The 14,305-nt window shown below is 59.4% G+C and overlaps 1 protein-coding gene across 2 annotated transcripts in view; it reads left to right on the top strand.

Annotated features, from left to right (window-relative positions):
- MAST1 (microtubule associated serine/threonine kinase 1) overlaps positions 1-12,939 on the top strand; it is a 30,223-nt gene extending 17,284 nt beyond the window's left edge. For both annotated transcript variants that reach the window (XM_059732277.1, XM_059732278.1), the window contains 11 exons: positions 169-270; positions 966-1,088; positions 1,503-1,612; positions 2,123-2,268; positions 2,632-2,876; positions 3,782-3,973; positions 4,381-4,610; positions 4,939-5,061; positions 7,936-8,072; positions 8,850-9,037; positions 10,090-12,939. In XM_059732277.1, coding sequence (XP_059588260.1) covers positions 169-270; positions 966-1,088; positions 1,503-1,612; positions 2,123-2,268; positions 2,632-2,876; positions 3,782-3,973; positions 4,381-4,610; positions 4,939-5,061; positions 7,936-8,072; positions 8,850-9,037; positions 10,090-11,615 — 3,122 coding nt within the window. In that variant the 3' untranslated portion in view covers positions 11,616-12,939. The remainder of the gene's footprint in view (positions 1-168; positions 271-965; positions 1,089-1,502; positions 1,613-2,122; positions 2,269-2,631; positions 2,877-3,781; positions 3,974-4,380; positions 4,611-4,938; positions 5,062-7,935; positions 8,073-8,849; positions 9,038-10,089) is intronic.
- Positions 12,940-14,305: the final 1,366 nt, after the last annotated feature.

Genomic DNA, 14,305 nt, shown 5'->3' with positions numbered 1-14,305 from the left:
CCAGGGGAGTGCACCAGGGGTTGGGGGATGCTGGGAGTGAGGGGGGTTGAGGAGTGATTTGGGGGGTGGGGGGCAGGGCGGTGGATGGGGGGCAGGGGTCTTGTTCTGGGGCTGTTTCAGAGGAGGTTTGTGGCCCCAGCAAGCCCATCTGACCTCCTCCCCCCACAGACGACATCCTGTGGCCCGAGGGGGATGAGGCGCTGCCCCCCGACGCCCAGCACCTCATCTCCTCCCTGCTGCAGACCAACCCGCTGCTGCGCCTTGGTGCCGGTGAGACTCCAGGAGCCCCCCAGACCCTCCAGGAACCCCCTTTATGCTCAGACCCCCCATCCCCCAGGGAACCCTGGTCCCCTGGACACCCCAGCCCTCCCACAGACCCTCCTGACTCCCCAGTGCTACCATTGATCCCCCATAGACCCCCAAGCCTCGCACAGACTCCCCCCACAGCCTCCTCCACCAAAACCCCACAGACCTCTCCATTCCTTTAGACCTGGAAACCCTTGGAACCCACACTAGATCGCATGTGCACCCTGACCCCCCACCCACAAACCCCGCTGACCCCCCTCTTCAGATCCTCCAAACTCCCCAGGGAATCCCAGAACCCCCTAGCCCCCCATGAGCCCCCACCTTCCCACCTGCTCCCTCAGATCACCCTATGGATGCCTACCCCCGAGCATTGACCCCCCCACACTGCTTCAATGAGCCTCCCAATTTCCCTATCACACTCCCTGCTCCCCAGTACTGTCTCTCCTCTCCAGTATTCCAATGAGTCCCCCCAGACCCTGGCTATTGCCCCCTACACTCCTGCCACAGCCAGACCTAACCTCTGAGACCCCACCCAACCCCATCAGGCTCCTCTGCCCCCCACTCCCATTTTGTCGTCCCCCCCCCCCTTCTGTAACACTGATGCTGTATTCTGTGTCCTGTGTGCCTGCATGTGCAAATGTGTTGGGTGTGTGTGGCAGGTGGGGCCTTTGAGGTGAAGCAGCATGCCTTCTTCAAGGACCTGGACTGGACAGGGCTGCTGCGGCAGAAGGCCGAGTTCATTCCCCACCTTGAGTCCGAGGAGGACACCAGCTACTTTGACAGCAAGTGACACTCCCCTGTGTCCCCCCCATGGGACCTCCCCCCTTCAGAACTCCCACAGTGCAGCTGGCTCTGGGGTGGGGGTGTGCATTAGGGACTGGGGATTAAGGCTTTCCTCACTGGGGTGGAATGTCTGGCCGGGAGCTGGGTATGGCTGGCTCTATGGAGGTGTTAGAGCTGAGATGTAACCACACATCAGGGGCTGGGTTGCTGCTGGTTCTGGGGGGTGTTGGAGACTGGTGTGTGACCAGCTCTCGGGCATGTTGGGGGCAAGGATGCAGCTGGCTTTGGGGAGTATTGCAGGGGGCAACCAGCTCTGGGGTGTGCCAGGGGCCAGTATGCAATTGGCTCTGGGGGGGCATCAGGGCCAGGCTGCTTCCAGCTCTGGGGCCACATGTGACATAGGTATCCTGCAGCGCGTTCAGATCGCTACCATCATGTGAATTCATATGATGAAGATGACACAACAGAGGATGAGCCCGTGGAGATCCGGCACTTCTCATCCTGTTCCCCCCGCTTCAGCAAGGTATCCCCAGTTCTTCCAATCCCCCTGACTCCCCCCAAACCCCTCCCAGTACCCCCAATCCCTCTCAATCCCCTTGACCCTCTAGAGCTCTCTCAACGCTCCGCCATGCTGGGGCAGGGCCAAGGCTGTGCTGGTGTGGGAGTTTGTGCATCAGGGCCAGGGTGTGAGCAAGCTGGAGGCCTAGTCCATGCATGTGCTAGCCATGGGGGCAGGGTTTGGGCAGGTGCATGTGCAAGGGATATGCCTGTATGAGGGGCAGGCTGGGTGCACAGTGCATGTGTGTGTGAGGGATATATGTGTGCAAAGGGTGGGCCAGGGCATGTGCATGCAGTGGCTACAATGCCCATGCATATGCGAGGAGTGAACTGGGTGTACATGCATGTGCAAGGGGTGGACCCAGTGCATGGGCATGTGTGAGAGGTGGATCAGGGGTGCATGTGAGGCGTGGTCAGGGGTCGTGTGCAGGGCAGGGCGTGCTGGGCCATGTGAACACGTATGTGCCCCCTCCAGGTGTACAGCAGCATGGAGCACCTGTCTCAGCACGAGCCCAAGGGTCCAGGCACAGCTGGGAGTGGCAAAGGCCGGGACGAGCGGGGGCGGCGCGAGGGACTGGGGCTGCCCCGTGACCGTGGCTGGCGCACAGGGTCCCCTGAGATGTGAGTGCCCAGATGCCGGGGTTTGCCCCAGGGCTGGAGAGAGAGCAGAGGGGGCTGGGAGCCTGGACACCTGGGTTCTTCCCAGTGCTGGGCGGGGAGGGGGATTAGCGGGAAGTGTCAGGGAGCCCAGACACCTGAGTTCTACCCCAGGTCAGGGTGGATAGTGGGGCCTGGGGGTTAAAACTGGGATGACTGGGAGCCCAGACTCCTGAGTTGCTTGCTGTCTCCTGGGAAGGCTTTGGGGATCTGGTCAATTAGCACAGTGGCGGGGCAGGGGGGATGGCTAGGAATCTGGATGCTCAGGTTCCTTGCCAGCAGCGTGGGGGGTTCTTCTGCCTTCACTCCTATCTCCCTCCCCTGCAGGAAGCGTCTCTCAGCCTCGGAGTCTTCGTTTGGGGAGAGTGACTCGAGCCCTCCCCTGGGTGCCCGACGGCGCTTCTCAGCCCTGCTGGAGCCTGGCCGTGGCCCCCCCGGCCCTGAAGAGCCTGAGGCCCGGCCCCGCGGCCCCCCCGGCTCTCGCAGCACCACCAGTGGTAGCCCTGGGCCCAGCCCTGCTGCTTCCCCGCCTGCCGAAGCCCACGAGACTCCTGCCCCCGACAGCCATGCAGGTAATTGCCCCCCTTGCACTGGGGTAATTGCCCCTCCATTGCTTCAGGATAATTACCCCCCCATTACCCCAGGGTTATTCCCCCATATTGCTCTGAAGTAATTGCCCCACTGTTGCCTCAGGATAATTGCCTCCCATTATGTCAGGGTAATTACTTCTTGTTACCCCATAGTTATTGCCCTCCATTGCCATGTGGTAATTGCCTCCCCATTGCCGCAGGTAACCCCAGTATCCCAAGGTAACTGCCCTCCAACATTCCATGCTGCCCTGGGTTAATTGCCTCCATTATCCCAGGGTATTTGTACTCTGTTACCCTAGGGGTAACTGCCCCTCATGTTGCCCCACTGTAATTGCCCCCCCACCAGGGAAGGACATTCTTAGTAATGGGCTGACAAATGCTGGGGGGGGTTGTAGTGCATGCTTGGTAACAGCTGTGGGCAAGTCAGAAGATTCTGGGTAGGCAGCTGGGGACAGTGCATTCTGGGGAATGCAAGGCATTCTGGGAAAGGGGGGGCTGTTCCCATCTATGGGAGGGGAGTAGGGGCTAGGGGGTGAGAGCAGGGGGGCCTGGGAGCCCAAACATCTGAGTTCTCTCCCAGCTATAGGAAGGGAGTGGAGGCTGGGGGTTGGAGCTGTGCGGGGTTGGGAGCCTGGACATCTGGGTTCTTTCCCAGATCTCGGAGGGAAGCGGTAGCTATCGGCATTGTGGGCTGGGAACCTGGATGCCTGGGTTCTTTCCCAGATCTGGGAGGGAACTAGAGTTTTGTGGGGCTTAGACCCAGATGGAGCTGGGTGCCTGTGTTCTCTCCCCAGTACCAGGAAAGTTCCCAGCAGGTTTGGGTGAGGCTGCCCTGTGGGTCTGTGGCACTCCCCCCACAGCCTTTCCATCCACCCCTGTGTCCACAGGAGACATGATCAAGGGGGCTGAAGCAGGGAGTGCAGAAGGGCAGGGCCCACGGGCTACGGACCTGGTGCTGCGCCGTGCCCGGCATCCCCCTCTCACCGGTGATGCTGCCCCTGAGAAGCGCAGCCCTCGCACACCTGGCAAGGTCATCAAGTCGGCTTCGGCCACTGCCCTGTCTGTCATGATCCCCGCAGGTACCACCTGGCCCAGACACCCAGGTTCTCTCTTGGAGCTGGGAGGTGGGGCTGAAGGGTTGGAGGAAGTAGGGGCAGGGAGCACAGACACCTGGGTTTTCTCCCCAGCTCTGGGAGGGGACTGGGGTCTAGTAGTTATAGCAGTGGGGGCTGGGAGCTCAGACACCTGGGTTCTATCCCAGCTCTAGGTGGGGAGTGGGGGCCGGGGGGTTACAGCAGAGGGTGCTGGGGGCCTGGACACCTGGGTTCAACCCCCAGCTCTGGGAGGGGAGTGGGTGCTGGGTAAGAGCAGGAGGGGCTGGTAGCCAGGACACCTGGAATCTCTCCAGCTCTGGGAGGGTAACAGGGGCTAGCGGTCAGTGTGGGTGGAGCCAGGAACCCAGACACCTGGGTCCCTCCTCCCATAGTGGAGCCACATGGCAGCTCGCCACTGGCCAGCCCCATGTCACCACGGTCGCTATCATCCAACCCATCATCGCGGGACTCATCGCCTAGCCGGGACCTGTCGCCAGCTGTTACTTGCCTGCGCTCGCCCATCACCATCCAGCGTGCAGGCAAGCAGTATGGTTTCACACTGCGCGCCATCCGTGTCTACATGGGTGACAGCGACGTCTACAGCGTGCACCATGTCGTCTGGGTGCGTGGGGGTGCTGGGTGGGTCATGCTAGGAACTGTGGGGAGCAGGGCATGCTGGGAATGGGGGCTCACACCAATGAGGAGCAGGGCATACTGGAAGTGAAATTTCACATCCATTGGGCAGCAAGGCAGGGTGGGAACAGAGCAACAGGTCATGCTGGGAACCAGGCGTCAGTCCCCTGGGGAGCATGGCATGCGGGGAGTGGGGCCCTCGTCTCCTATCTATGCAGGGCAGGCTGCCAGGTGTGCTGTGTGTATGGCATTTTGGGTAAAGGAAGCCCCATTGCATTGTGGGTCACCCTGATAACCATTCCCTCCTTGGCTGGCAGCATGTGGAGGAGGGGGGTCCGGCCCACGAGGCAGGCCTGTGTGCAGGTGACCTCATCACCCATGTCAACGGGGAGCCTGTGCATGGGCTGGTGCACACCGAGGTTGTGGAGCTCATCCTCAAGGTCAGTGCTGGGGCTGGGGCCTGGGGGCAGAGCTTGTGGTATGGAAGTGGGGCATGCAGGTGGGAGGTGGGTTCTGATGGCAGGGGCAGGGCCTAGGCTGTGGAGGTGGGGCCTGTGCTGAGGAGGTGGGGCCTAGAGAGAGGGTGGGACTTGGGAGGTGGGGCTTGTGGGTACGGAATGGGGCATGGGGTAGGTGTAGCCTGTGAGAAGGAGGTGGGGCTGAGGCTATGGAGGTTTTCATAGATTCATAGATGCTAGGGTCGGAAGGGACCTCAATAGATCATCGGGTCCGATCCCCTGCACAGGCAGGAAAGAGTGCTGGGTCTAGATGACCCCAGCTAGATGCCTATCTAACCTCCTCTTGAAGACCCCCAGGGTAGAGGAGAGCACCACCTCCCTTGGGAGCCCGTTCCAGACCTTGGCCACTCGAACTGTGAAGAAGTTCTTCCTAATGTCCAGTCTAAATCTGCTCTCTGCTAGCTTGTGGCCATTGTTTCTTGTGACCCCCGGGGGCGCCTTGGTGAATAAAACCTCACCAATTCCCTTCTGTGCCCCCGTGATGAACTTATAGGCAGCCACAAGGTCGCCTCTCAACCTTCTTTTGCGGAGGCTGAAGGGGTCCAGATGCCCCAGTCTCTCCTCATAGGGCTTGGCCTGCAAGCCCTTAACCATACGAGTGGCCCTTCTCTGGACCCTCTCCAGGTTATCCACATCCCTCTTGAAGTGCGGTGCCCAAAACTGCACGCAGTACTCCAACTGCGGTCTGACCAGCGCCCGATAGAGGGGAAGTATCACCTCCTTGGATCTGTTCGTCATGCATCTGCTGATGCACGATAAAGTGCCGTTAGCTTTTCTGATGGCTTCATCACACTGACGATTCACGTTCATCTTGGAGTCCACTAGGACTCCAAGATCCCTTTCCGCTTCCGTTCTACCAAGCAGGTCATTCCCTAGGCAGTAGGTATGCTGGACATTTTTCCTCCCTAGGTGCAGCACTTTGCATTTCTCCTTGTTTAATTGCATCCTGTTGTTTTCCGCGCATATGTCCAACCTATCCAGGTCTGCTTGTAGTTGTTCCCTGCCCTCCGGCATGTCCACTTCTCCCCACAGTTTTGTGTCATCCACAAACTTGGACAGAGTACACTTCACTCCCTTGTCCAAGTCGCTGATGAAGATATTGAAGAGTATCGGTCCAAGGACCCAGCCCTGCGGGACTCCACTGCCCACACCCTTCCAGGTCGATACCGACCCATCCACTACGACTCTCTGGGTGCGACCCTCTAGCCAATTCGCCACCCACCAGACCGTGTAGTCATCCAAGTCACAGCCTCTTAACTTGTTCACCAGTATGGGGTGGGATACCGTATCGAAGGCCTTTCTGAAGTCTAAGTATACGACATCCACCCCTACTCCTGCGTCCAGGCGTTTTGTAACCTGGTCATAAAAAGAGACTAGATTAGTCAGGCATGATCTACCTGCTATGAACCCGTGCTGGTTTCCCCTCAGCATAATTTGTCCTGCCGGGCTCTTGCAAATGTGAGCCTTGATAATTTTTTCAAAGACTTTGCCTAGGATGGAGGTGAGACTGACTGGCCTATAGCTGCCGGGGTCCTCCTTCCTCCCCTTCTTGAAAATGGGGACCACATTGGCCCTTTTCCAGTCCTCCGGGACCTGGCCCATGCACCACGAGTGTTCAAATATTACCGCCAGTGGCTGTGCACTGACGTCAGCCAGTACCTTCAGTACCCTCGGATGGAGCTCATCCGGGCCTGCCGACTTAAAGGCATCCAGTTCCTCCAAGTGACTCTGCACCATCTCAGAGTCTACGCATGGAAGTCTGGTGCCTTGCTGCGGCCTCTCTACAACCCCAGTGAGAGACTTGTCCTGCCCCTCACTTAGGAACACTGAGGCAAAGAACTCGTTGAGGAGTTCAGCCTTCTCCCCCCTGTCTGTCACCAGTTGCTTCTGCCCATTTAGTAGGGGTCCTGTTCCACCCTGGGCCTTCCTTTTACTTCCTATATATCTAAAAAACAATTTTTTGTTATCCTTTACTTGGGATGCCATCCTCAGCTCCGTGGTAGCTTTGGCCCGTCTAACTGCCTCCCTACAAGTGTGAGCAGAGGAGGTGTACTCCTCTTTGGTAATCTCTCCCCGTTTCCACTTTTTATATGCTCCCCTTTTAGTCCGCAGGCTGCCCTGGATTTCTCTGGTCAGCCAAGGAAGCCTCCTGGCCCCTTTCCCTCTTTTTCCTCGCATCGGGATCATCTACCTCTGTGCCTGAAGGATCATTTCCTTAAGGCACAGCCACCCTTCCTGGGCTCCCATCTCTTCAAAACTCCTACTCTGCAGTGCGTCCTTGACTAATCGCCTGAGTTCATTGAAATCAGCTTTCCTAAAGTCTAGCACTTTCACCCTACTAGTTACCTTACCCACTCCGCATCTTATGGTGAATTCTATTATTTGGTGATCACTGTCCCCCAGGTGACTACCAATCTGTAGGTCCCCTACCATAGGTGTGCTCTGTGGGAAAGGGGGCATGGCCTAGGCTCTGGGGAGAAGAGGGAGCATGCAGTGGGTGTGGCCTATGGGAAGGAAGCTGGGTTTAGGGGGGGTGTGTGTGGTCTATGGGGACAGGGTGGAGCTTGTGGTCGTGGCTCATGGCAAAGAGGTGGGGCCTAGGCTGTGTGGGTGGACCCTGTGGGGAGAAGGTAGGGCATGGGGTGGGTGTGTGACCCATGGAGAGGATGAGTAGGCTAGGCTGTGGGGGCAAGGCCTGCATAGCAGAGGCAGGCCTGATTGGGGCATGGCCTGTGGAGGGGAGGCCATGCCCCCTGCTTTAGTGCCCCCCCCCCCCCCCCCCCCGATTACCAACAGAGTGGGAACAAGGTGATGGTGACCACAACGCCCTTCGAGAACACGTCCATCCGTGTGGGACCGGCCCGGAAAAGCAGCTACAAGGCCAAGATGGCACGGAGGAACCGGCGCAGCACCAGCAAGGAGGGGCAGGACAGGTGAGGGAGCAGGGCCAGGGCCTGGGGGCCGGTGGAAATGTTGTAGTGGAGTCTCACATCCATTGGGGGCCCACACAACATCAGACATCACCCCCTTACCTGCCACGGGGAAAGCTAGGGGACCGCAGCAGCCAACGTTCTGCTGCTGGAAAAAGTTCTTAATAGGTGCTCGAGAGATCCTAAGTGGTGGCCATGCCTCACTGCAGTAGAAGACAATCCCCCTAGTCTGTGTCAGCCTGAGCAGCAGGAAAATTCCTTCCTGTCCCCAGGTGATCAGTATGAGCCTGAGTGGAGGGGCAAGTCCCTCTAGCCAGGACCCTCAGGATGAGTCCCAGTAGGAGCATTGGCACAGCCCAGGATTTGTCTGGGATGGCTTGGAAAGGGTTGATCCTGCCTCAGGCAGGGGGTTGGACTGGAGAGACCTCCAGAGCTCCCTTCCAGGCCCACATCTCTAGGATTCTCTGAGGTGTCTATACTCCTATGATCCCATAATCTCTATGATCTCTCTCCCATGATCTACTGTGATTTCTATGTTCCCATCATCTTTATTGCTGTGCTCCTATGATCGCTGCAATTTCTATGATCCCATGATCGCTCTGATTTGCTCCCATGATTTTTATTTCTATGCTCCTGGGATCCCATGACTGCTATGATTTCTATGCTTTTATCTCTGTGATTTCTACGCTCCCATGATACTATAATTTCTGTGCTTCTATGACCCCATGATCTTTGTGATCTCTATGCTCCCATGATCCTCTCCTCTCCCTCCCCCCTCAGCAAGAAGCGCAGCTCGCTCTTCCGGAAGATCACCAAGCAGGCCAACCTGCTGCACACCAGCCGATCACTGTCCTCCCTCAGCCGTTCACTTTCGTCCAGTGACAGCCTGCCTGGCTCACCCACCCATGGCCTGGGTGCCCGCTCGCCCACCCAGAGCTACCGTGCTGCCCCCGACCCTGCCTACCTTGGTACCTGGAGGCAAGGGGGCATGGGGCAGAATGGAGGGGTGGTGGGAGTGGGTCGAGGGGGTAGAGGTATTGTGTGAGGTACGTGGGGGTAGAGGGGTCTTACAGAGAAGTAGGGGGCCTTATGGGTGTCACCAAGGGTTGGAGAGAGTCTTATGGGGGGGCCAGGGGCACCAACAGGTTTTGAAAGGGGGAGTCAAGGGGCATCAGAAGGTGGGGGGCCCTTATTGGGGGTCAGGGGATAACAGGATGAGAGGGGTCAGAGAGCACTGGGGTGAGAAAGTTTTATTGGGGGGGGGGGGGGTCAGGGAGCCTGAGAGATCATGCAGCAGGAGGCGGAATAGTGCACATGGGTAAGGGGGTGGGGGCCTGGGGGTGACAGGAGTCCCAAAGTGTGTGCCCCCTCCTTCCCTAGCACAGATGGGGTGGGAAATGGGTCTGTCACAGCTTGTGAAGCCTTTGCCCCATTTCCCCAGGAGGGGTGATGGGGAAGGGAGCTGCCTTTGGGGGTTGGAGTGGCCCCCAACATCTCCATGTGTGTGGACTGCAGGGATCTCGCTCACCACCAGGTGGCATCCCTGCCCAGTAAATGCACAGTCCCCGCCCCCCCCCCCCCTCCCCCCAACAGGGAAGGACCCCCTTCCAGATTCGGGCTGTCAAGGTCTATCTGTCTGTCCATCAGGGTGGGAGCAGACTGGGCAATGGCAGAGATTCTGCCCCTGCCCCCCCTGCTAATTCAGGGCCTGGAGCAGAGCGTGGGGGGTGGTCCCTATGGCCATACCCCCTCCCAAGTAGAGAGATGGGGGGGGTGTCAGAAGTGGGGTGTCATAGGGCCTGGCCAGTGCTTCTGAAGCTATGGGATGATTCTAAGGGGTCTGTGTCAGAAGGGAGGCGTCGTGGGGGGCTGGTTGATGCCTTCTGCAGTAAGAGAATGATTCAAGGGGACCTGTGTTAGAAAAGGGGCATCCAGGGGCCTGGTGAGGGGTGGAGTGTGTAACGGGGGCTCAGGCTGGAGGTTCCCCCACCACAGGCTCTCACCACCTCCCCCTCGGCAGGTGCCTCATCCCAGAGCAGCTCCCCAGCCTCGAGCACACCAAACTCTCCAGCTGGCGCCTCACACCACATGCGGCCCAGCACCCTGCATGGGCTGTCACCCAAGCTACACCGGCAGTACCGATCGGCCCGCTGCAAGTCGGCCGGCAACATCCCGCTCTCACCTTTGGCCCACACGCCCTCACCCACACAGGCCTCTCCACCCCCGCTGCCTGGGCATAGCGTGGGCAGTTCCCACACCACACAGAGCTTCCCTGCCAAGCTCCACGCTTCCCCCCCTGTGGCCCGGGCCCGGCCCAAGAGCGCTGAGCCACCCCGCTCACCCCTGCTCAAGCGGGTGCAGTCAGCTGAGAAGCTGGGGCCTGACAAGAAGGCAGCGCTGAGGAAGCTCAGCCTGGAGGGCACCCATGCTGACTACCGCAAGGACTTCCATCCACCTGAGCCCGGCCTGCACAGCCTGGCTGAGGCTGAGGGCGAGAGTCCTGGTGATGGAGCTGCCCGGCAGGCCGGGACCCGGCGCCCAGGTCGCCAAGAGGATCAAGCCAGCACCATGGAGGCCAGTATCACCATGGAGACCCCAGCTGGCACCAAGGAGGCTTCAACAAACTCCCAGGAAGGCTCCAGCATTGCCACGGAGACCCTGGCTGGTGCCAAGGAGGCTTTGGCCTACTCCCAGGATGGCTCTGGCATCACCACGGAGATCCCAGCCAGAGCCAAGGAGGCTTCAGCCTACCTCCAGGAAGGCCCAGTTGTTGCCAAGGAGACCCCCATCATCGCCAAGGAGCCCCAAGTCATTGCCAAGGAGCCCCCAGCCACTGTTAGAGAGCCCATTAACAAGGAGACCTTGGCCATAGCTAAGGAAGCTCTAGCCTACACCAAGGATGGCCCGGTCCTCACCAAGGGGACCCTTGGCAATGTAAAGGATGGCTTGGCCCTGACCAAGGAGGTTCTGGCCTATACCAAGCAAGGCCTGGCCATTACCATGGGGCAGGGAGCCATCACCCATAGCAGGGAGCATCCAGGTCATGTCAGGGAGCCTCTAGGTCACATCAAGGAGGCCCCATGTCATCCCAAGGAGCCTCCAGGCCATGTCAAGGATGCCTTGCCAGCCTGCTTGGAGGTTCTCAGTGCCCCCCGTGAGCTCTCTGGTGGCATTTGGAGACCCCAGGGGCTCCAGACAGATGAGGCCTTTACCACCCCAGCTCGGGCACCCACCAAAGCACTGAGCCCAGTGCAGGAGCATGAGCAGGGCCAGCGGGGGGTGGCGGAGGGGCCTCCACCCATTGTGGTGGAGCCCTGGGGGGCCCCTGAGCCCCCTGTCATCCCAGAGCAGTGGCTAGTGGAGGTGGTGGAGGAGCACACAACCCTGGGGTCCCGGGCCAAGCCCCCCAAATGCCTCTGTACTGACGGGGCCAAGAATGGGCTGGGCCTCCCACGCAGGACCCCAGCAGAGAGGGAGGGGCAGGGTCCCCCTGAGCCCAATCGGCCCCTTCCCACTCCCCTGGAGAAGAAAGGGGTATGGCACTAAGGGGGAGCCTCTTGTGGGGGCACATGCCCCCCCACACATTTGTCCATGCTACTGGGACACTGGCCAGAGTGGGGAGACCCTAAGCGTGGGGGAACACATTAGGATCCTCACCCTTTCCACCCTTCCTGTTGTCAAGGGGGGAGGAGCCCCCCCAACTATCCAAGCTCCCTGTCAATGGGGAGAAGGTGTGGAGGAGACCCCTGGATCCCTGTGTGGTCCAATGGCTCCACCCCCTCCGCAAATGGCATGTCCTGTGTGTGTTAGGCCTTGTAAAGTACCTATACATATATAAATATCTGGTATACATATATAAATATATATGAGACAATACCCTATCCACTAATGGAGCTATACTGTGATCACCCCCCTGCCCCAACACCCCATGGGGGCTGCAGTCACAAACCTAGCCTCTCCGACACCCTAGTGCCCCAAAGTTGCCCCAGTCCCCAGATCTCATGGACAGGTGGCAGGGTAAGAGGTAGCTGCAGCTCGAGCCTTTGGGGAATGGAGGGGGGTTAAAGTTGGGGGACAGGTGGTCATGTCCCGTATGACACCCCCCCCCCTCCCCCTGCTTTCCCATGCAGTAATATTCATTGTGCTGGTAACTGAGCTGCCAAAGCTGCTACTAGGCTACCTCCCAGATTTATCATGTCATTGCAAGGCAGGCTGTGACATCACTAGCTGGCATCAGCATGCAGCCTGGCACACCACCCTGACCCCACCATACCCAATTCCACCTGTCCTCCGCCCCAGCTTGGCCAGGGTGATGTTTCCACCCCATGGCATCATCACCAGGCCACTTATTGGCAGGAAGATGTCACCAGGCCACTCCCAGTGATGTCATCGAACCCTAGTCACCTGGAAGATGTCACCAGGGCATAATTGAGGCCTGCCCCACTGGTCCTCCTCATCTGTCCCTCCTTCCCCCATCCCTGGCACTGATCTCTATGCAACTGCCCAAGGCCCACAGAGCCGGTCCATGGGCCCCACCACATCTACAGGGGAGCCCCACCCCTTCCTCACCATGGTGGGGGATCCCCTGTCCTGCCCTAGCACCCCCAAACCAAGCCTTAACAGGCCCAGCATGCAGCGGGCACCTTGCTCAGCCCCTACCCCCTATATACATCCCCCCCCCACGGTTCACTAAGGGGCACTCTCCTGTGGGGGACACCAACCCTCCTCCAAACACCCCTTGAGGCACAGCACTGGGGGTGGGACCCATATGCAAATATCTGCTCCCCAGTGACGTGGGGGCAGTCTGTGTGCCCCCCCACTCCCAAATGGTCTGAAAGGCCATGTGTATGAATAAAGCCTGTACAGCACAGCACAACCTTGCCTTTTTTTTGGGGGGGGGGGGCTGTACAAGGGCCAGGGGACCCCCCAGGCCCTTCCCTTTTTTTGCTGCCTCATGGAATCCCCCCAATACCTGGGGAGGGGGAGGAGGATCTCCAACTGGGAGGGTGGGGGTAAAAGGGGGTCCTTCTGCATTGAGGGAGGGGCATGTGGTGCCGCCCCGGGCTGCTGAGTTAATGGCGGTCCCTAATATTACTCCCCAGATGTAGGGGGGGGCTCCCCATTAGAGGCTCCCTGCCATTCAGTTGCAGAAGGGGCTGCTCCTTTTGCAGGGGCTAAGCATAAAGCGGGGTGGCACAACTTTGCTTCCTCCCCCACACCCCAGGTCCAGGGATCCCAGGCATGTGACAGCGGCTCCCATGCCCTGCCGTCGCCCACACAGCCTTGGCCTGGATCCCAGTGCCTGCAGGCCTGAGTATGGCTGGTTATGCAAGGACCTTTGGGGAGGAGGGGCCATGTGAGGAAATGCTCATGTACCCCCCACGAATTGGGCCCAGCTGAGCAGAGATGAGGGCAGGTGGGTGAGGGTTGGTGGCAGCTACCCTCCCCTCCCCCCAACCTAAGGACCCCCCCCATCTCTTCTGTCCCCCTCAGAAGCCCCTCTCCCACTCAAGACCCCCCATCTCCTCCCCACTCCCCTAGGACCCTGCACCCCAAAACACCCCAGTGCCCCCTCCCAACTGACACTGGGAACCCCATCCTGTGAACCAGCAACCTGTACTAGGGGAAGATAGGCTACCCCAGCTCCAGCAAGAAAACCCAGGAGTCCTGGGCCCAAGTCCACCTTCCAGCACCACACACACTGCTCTAACCACCAGTCCCCACTCCCCTCCTGTATCCTGCAATAGACTCCCTCTCCATGCCCCCAACTCTGCACTAACCACTAGGCCGCATTTGACTCCTAGAGGCTGGGAGAGAACCTAGGGTTCTGGGTTGGGAGTGTGACTCAGGTGCTCCTAGGCTGGCTGCAGGCTGGGCCCTGCCTTCCCTGGCTGGAAGTATGTGGGTGGTGGTGGGGACATATTTTGCCCCCACTTCCTGCAGGGTGGGGCTGCCTGCAACTTCCTGTCCCCCCTCCCCCACCCACCAGTGCCCATGTGAGCTGGGTTACAAGTACCAGGTCGGAGCCCTGGGCATGCAAGGGTTAAAGGTGCCCTTTCCCGCCCCCCTCCCCCCATCAGTTCCCTGCCCCTTGGGTGGTACTTGAACCAGGAAACACACCCCTGCCCAACCCCCAGCCAAGGAGGCAACCCAGGCTCCCAGCCCCACTTTCCCCCTCCCCGAGACCCCAAAGTTGTGGAGGGAACCCAGGCATCCAGGCTCCCAGCCCCATCCTG

This window comes from Alligator mississippiensis, chromosome 8, assembly GCF_030867095.1.
Source record: "Alligator mississippiensis isolate rAllMis1 chromosome 8, rAllMis1, whole genome shotgun sequence".
NCBI classification, from domain to species: domain Eukaryota; kingdom Metazoa; phylum Chordata; order Crocodylia; family Alligatoridae; genus Alligator; species Alligator mississippiensis.
Note: the sequence above shows the minus strand (reverse complement) of the source record. Positions and strands in the feature narration are given on the sequence as shown.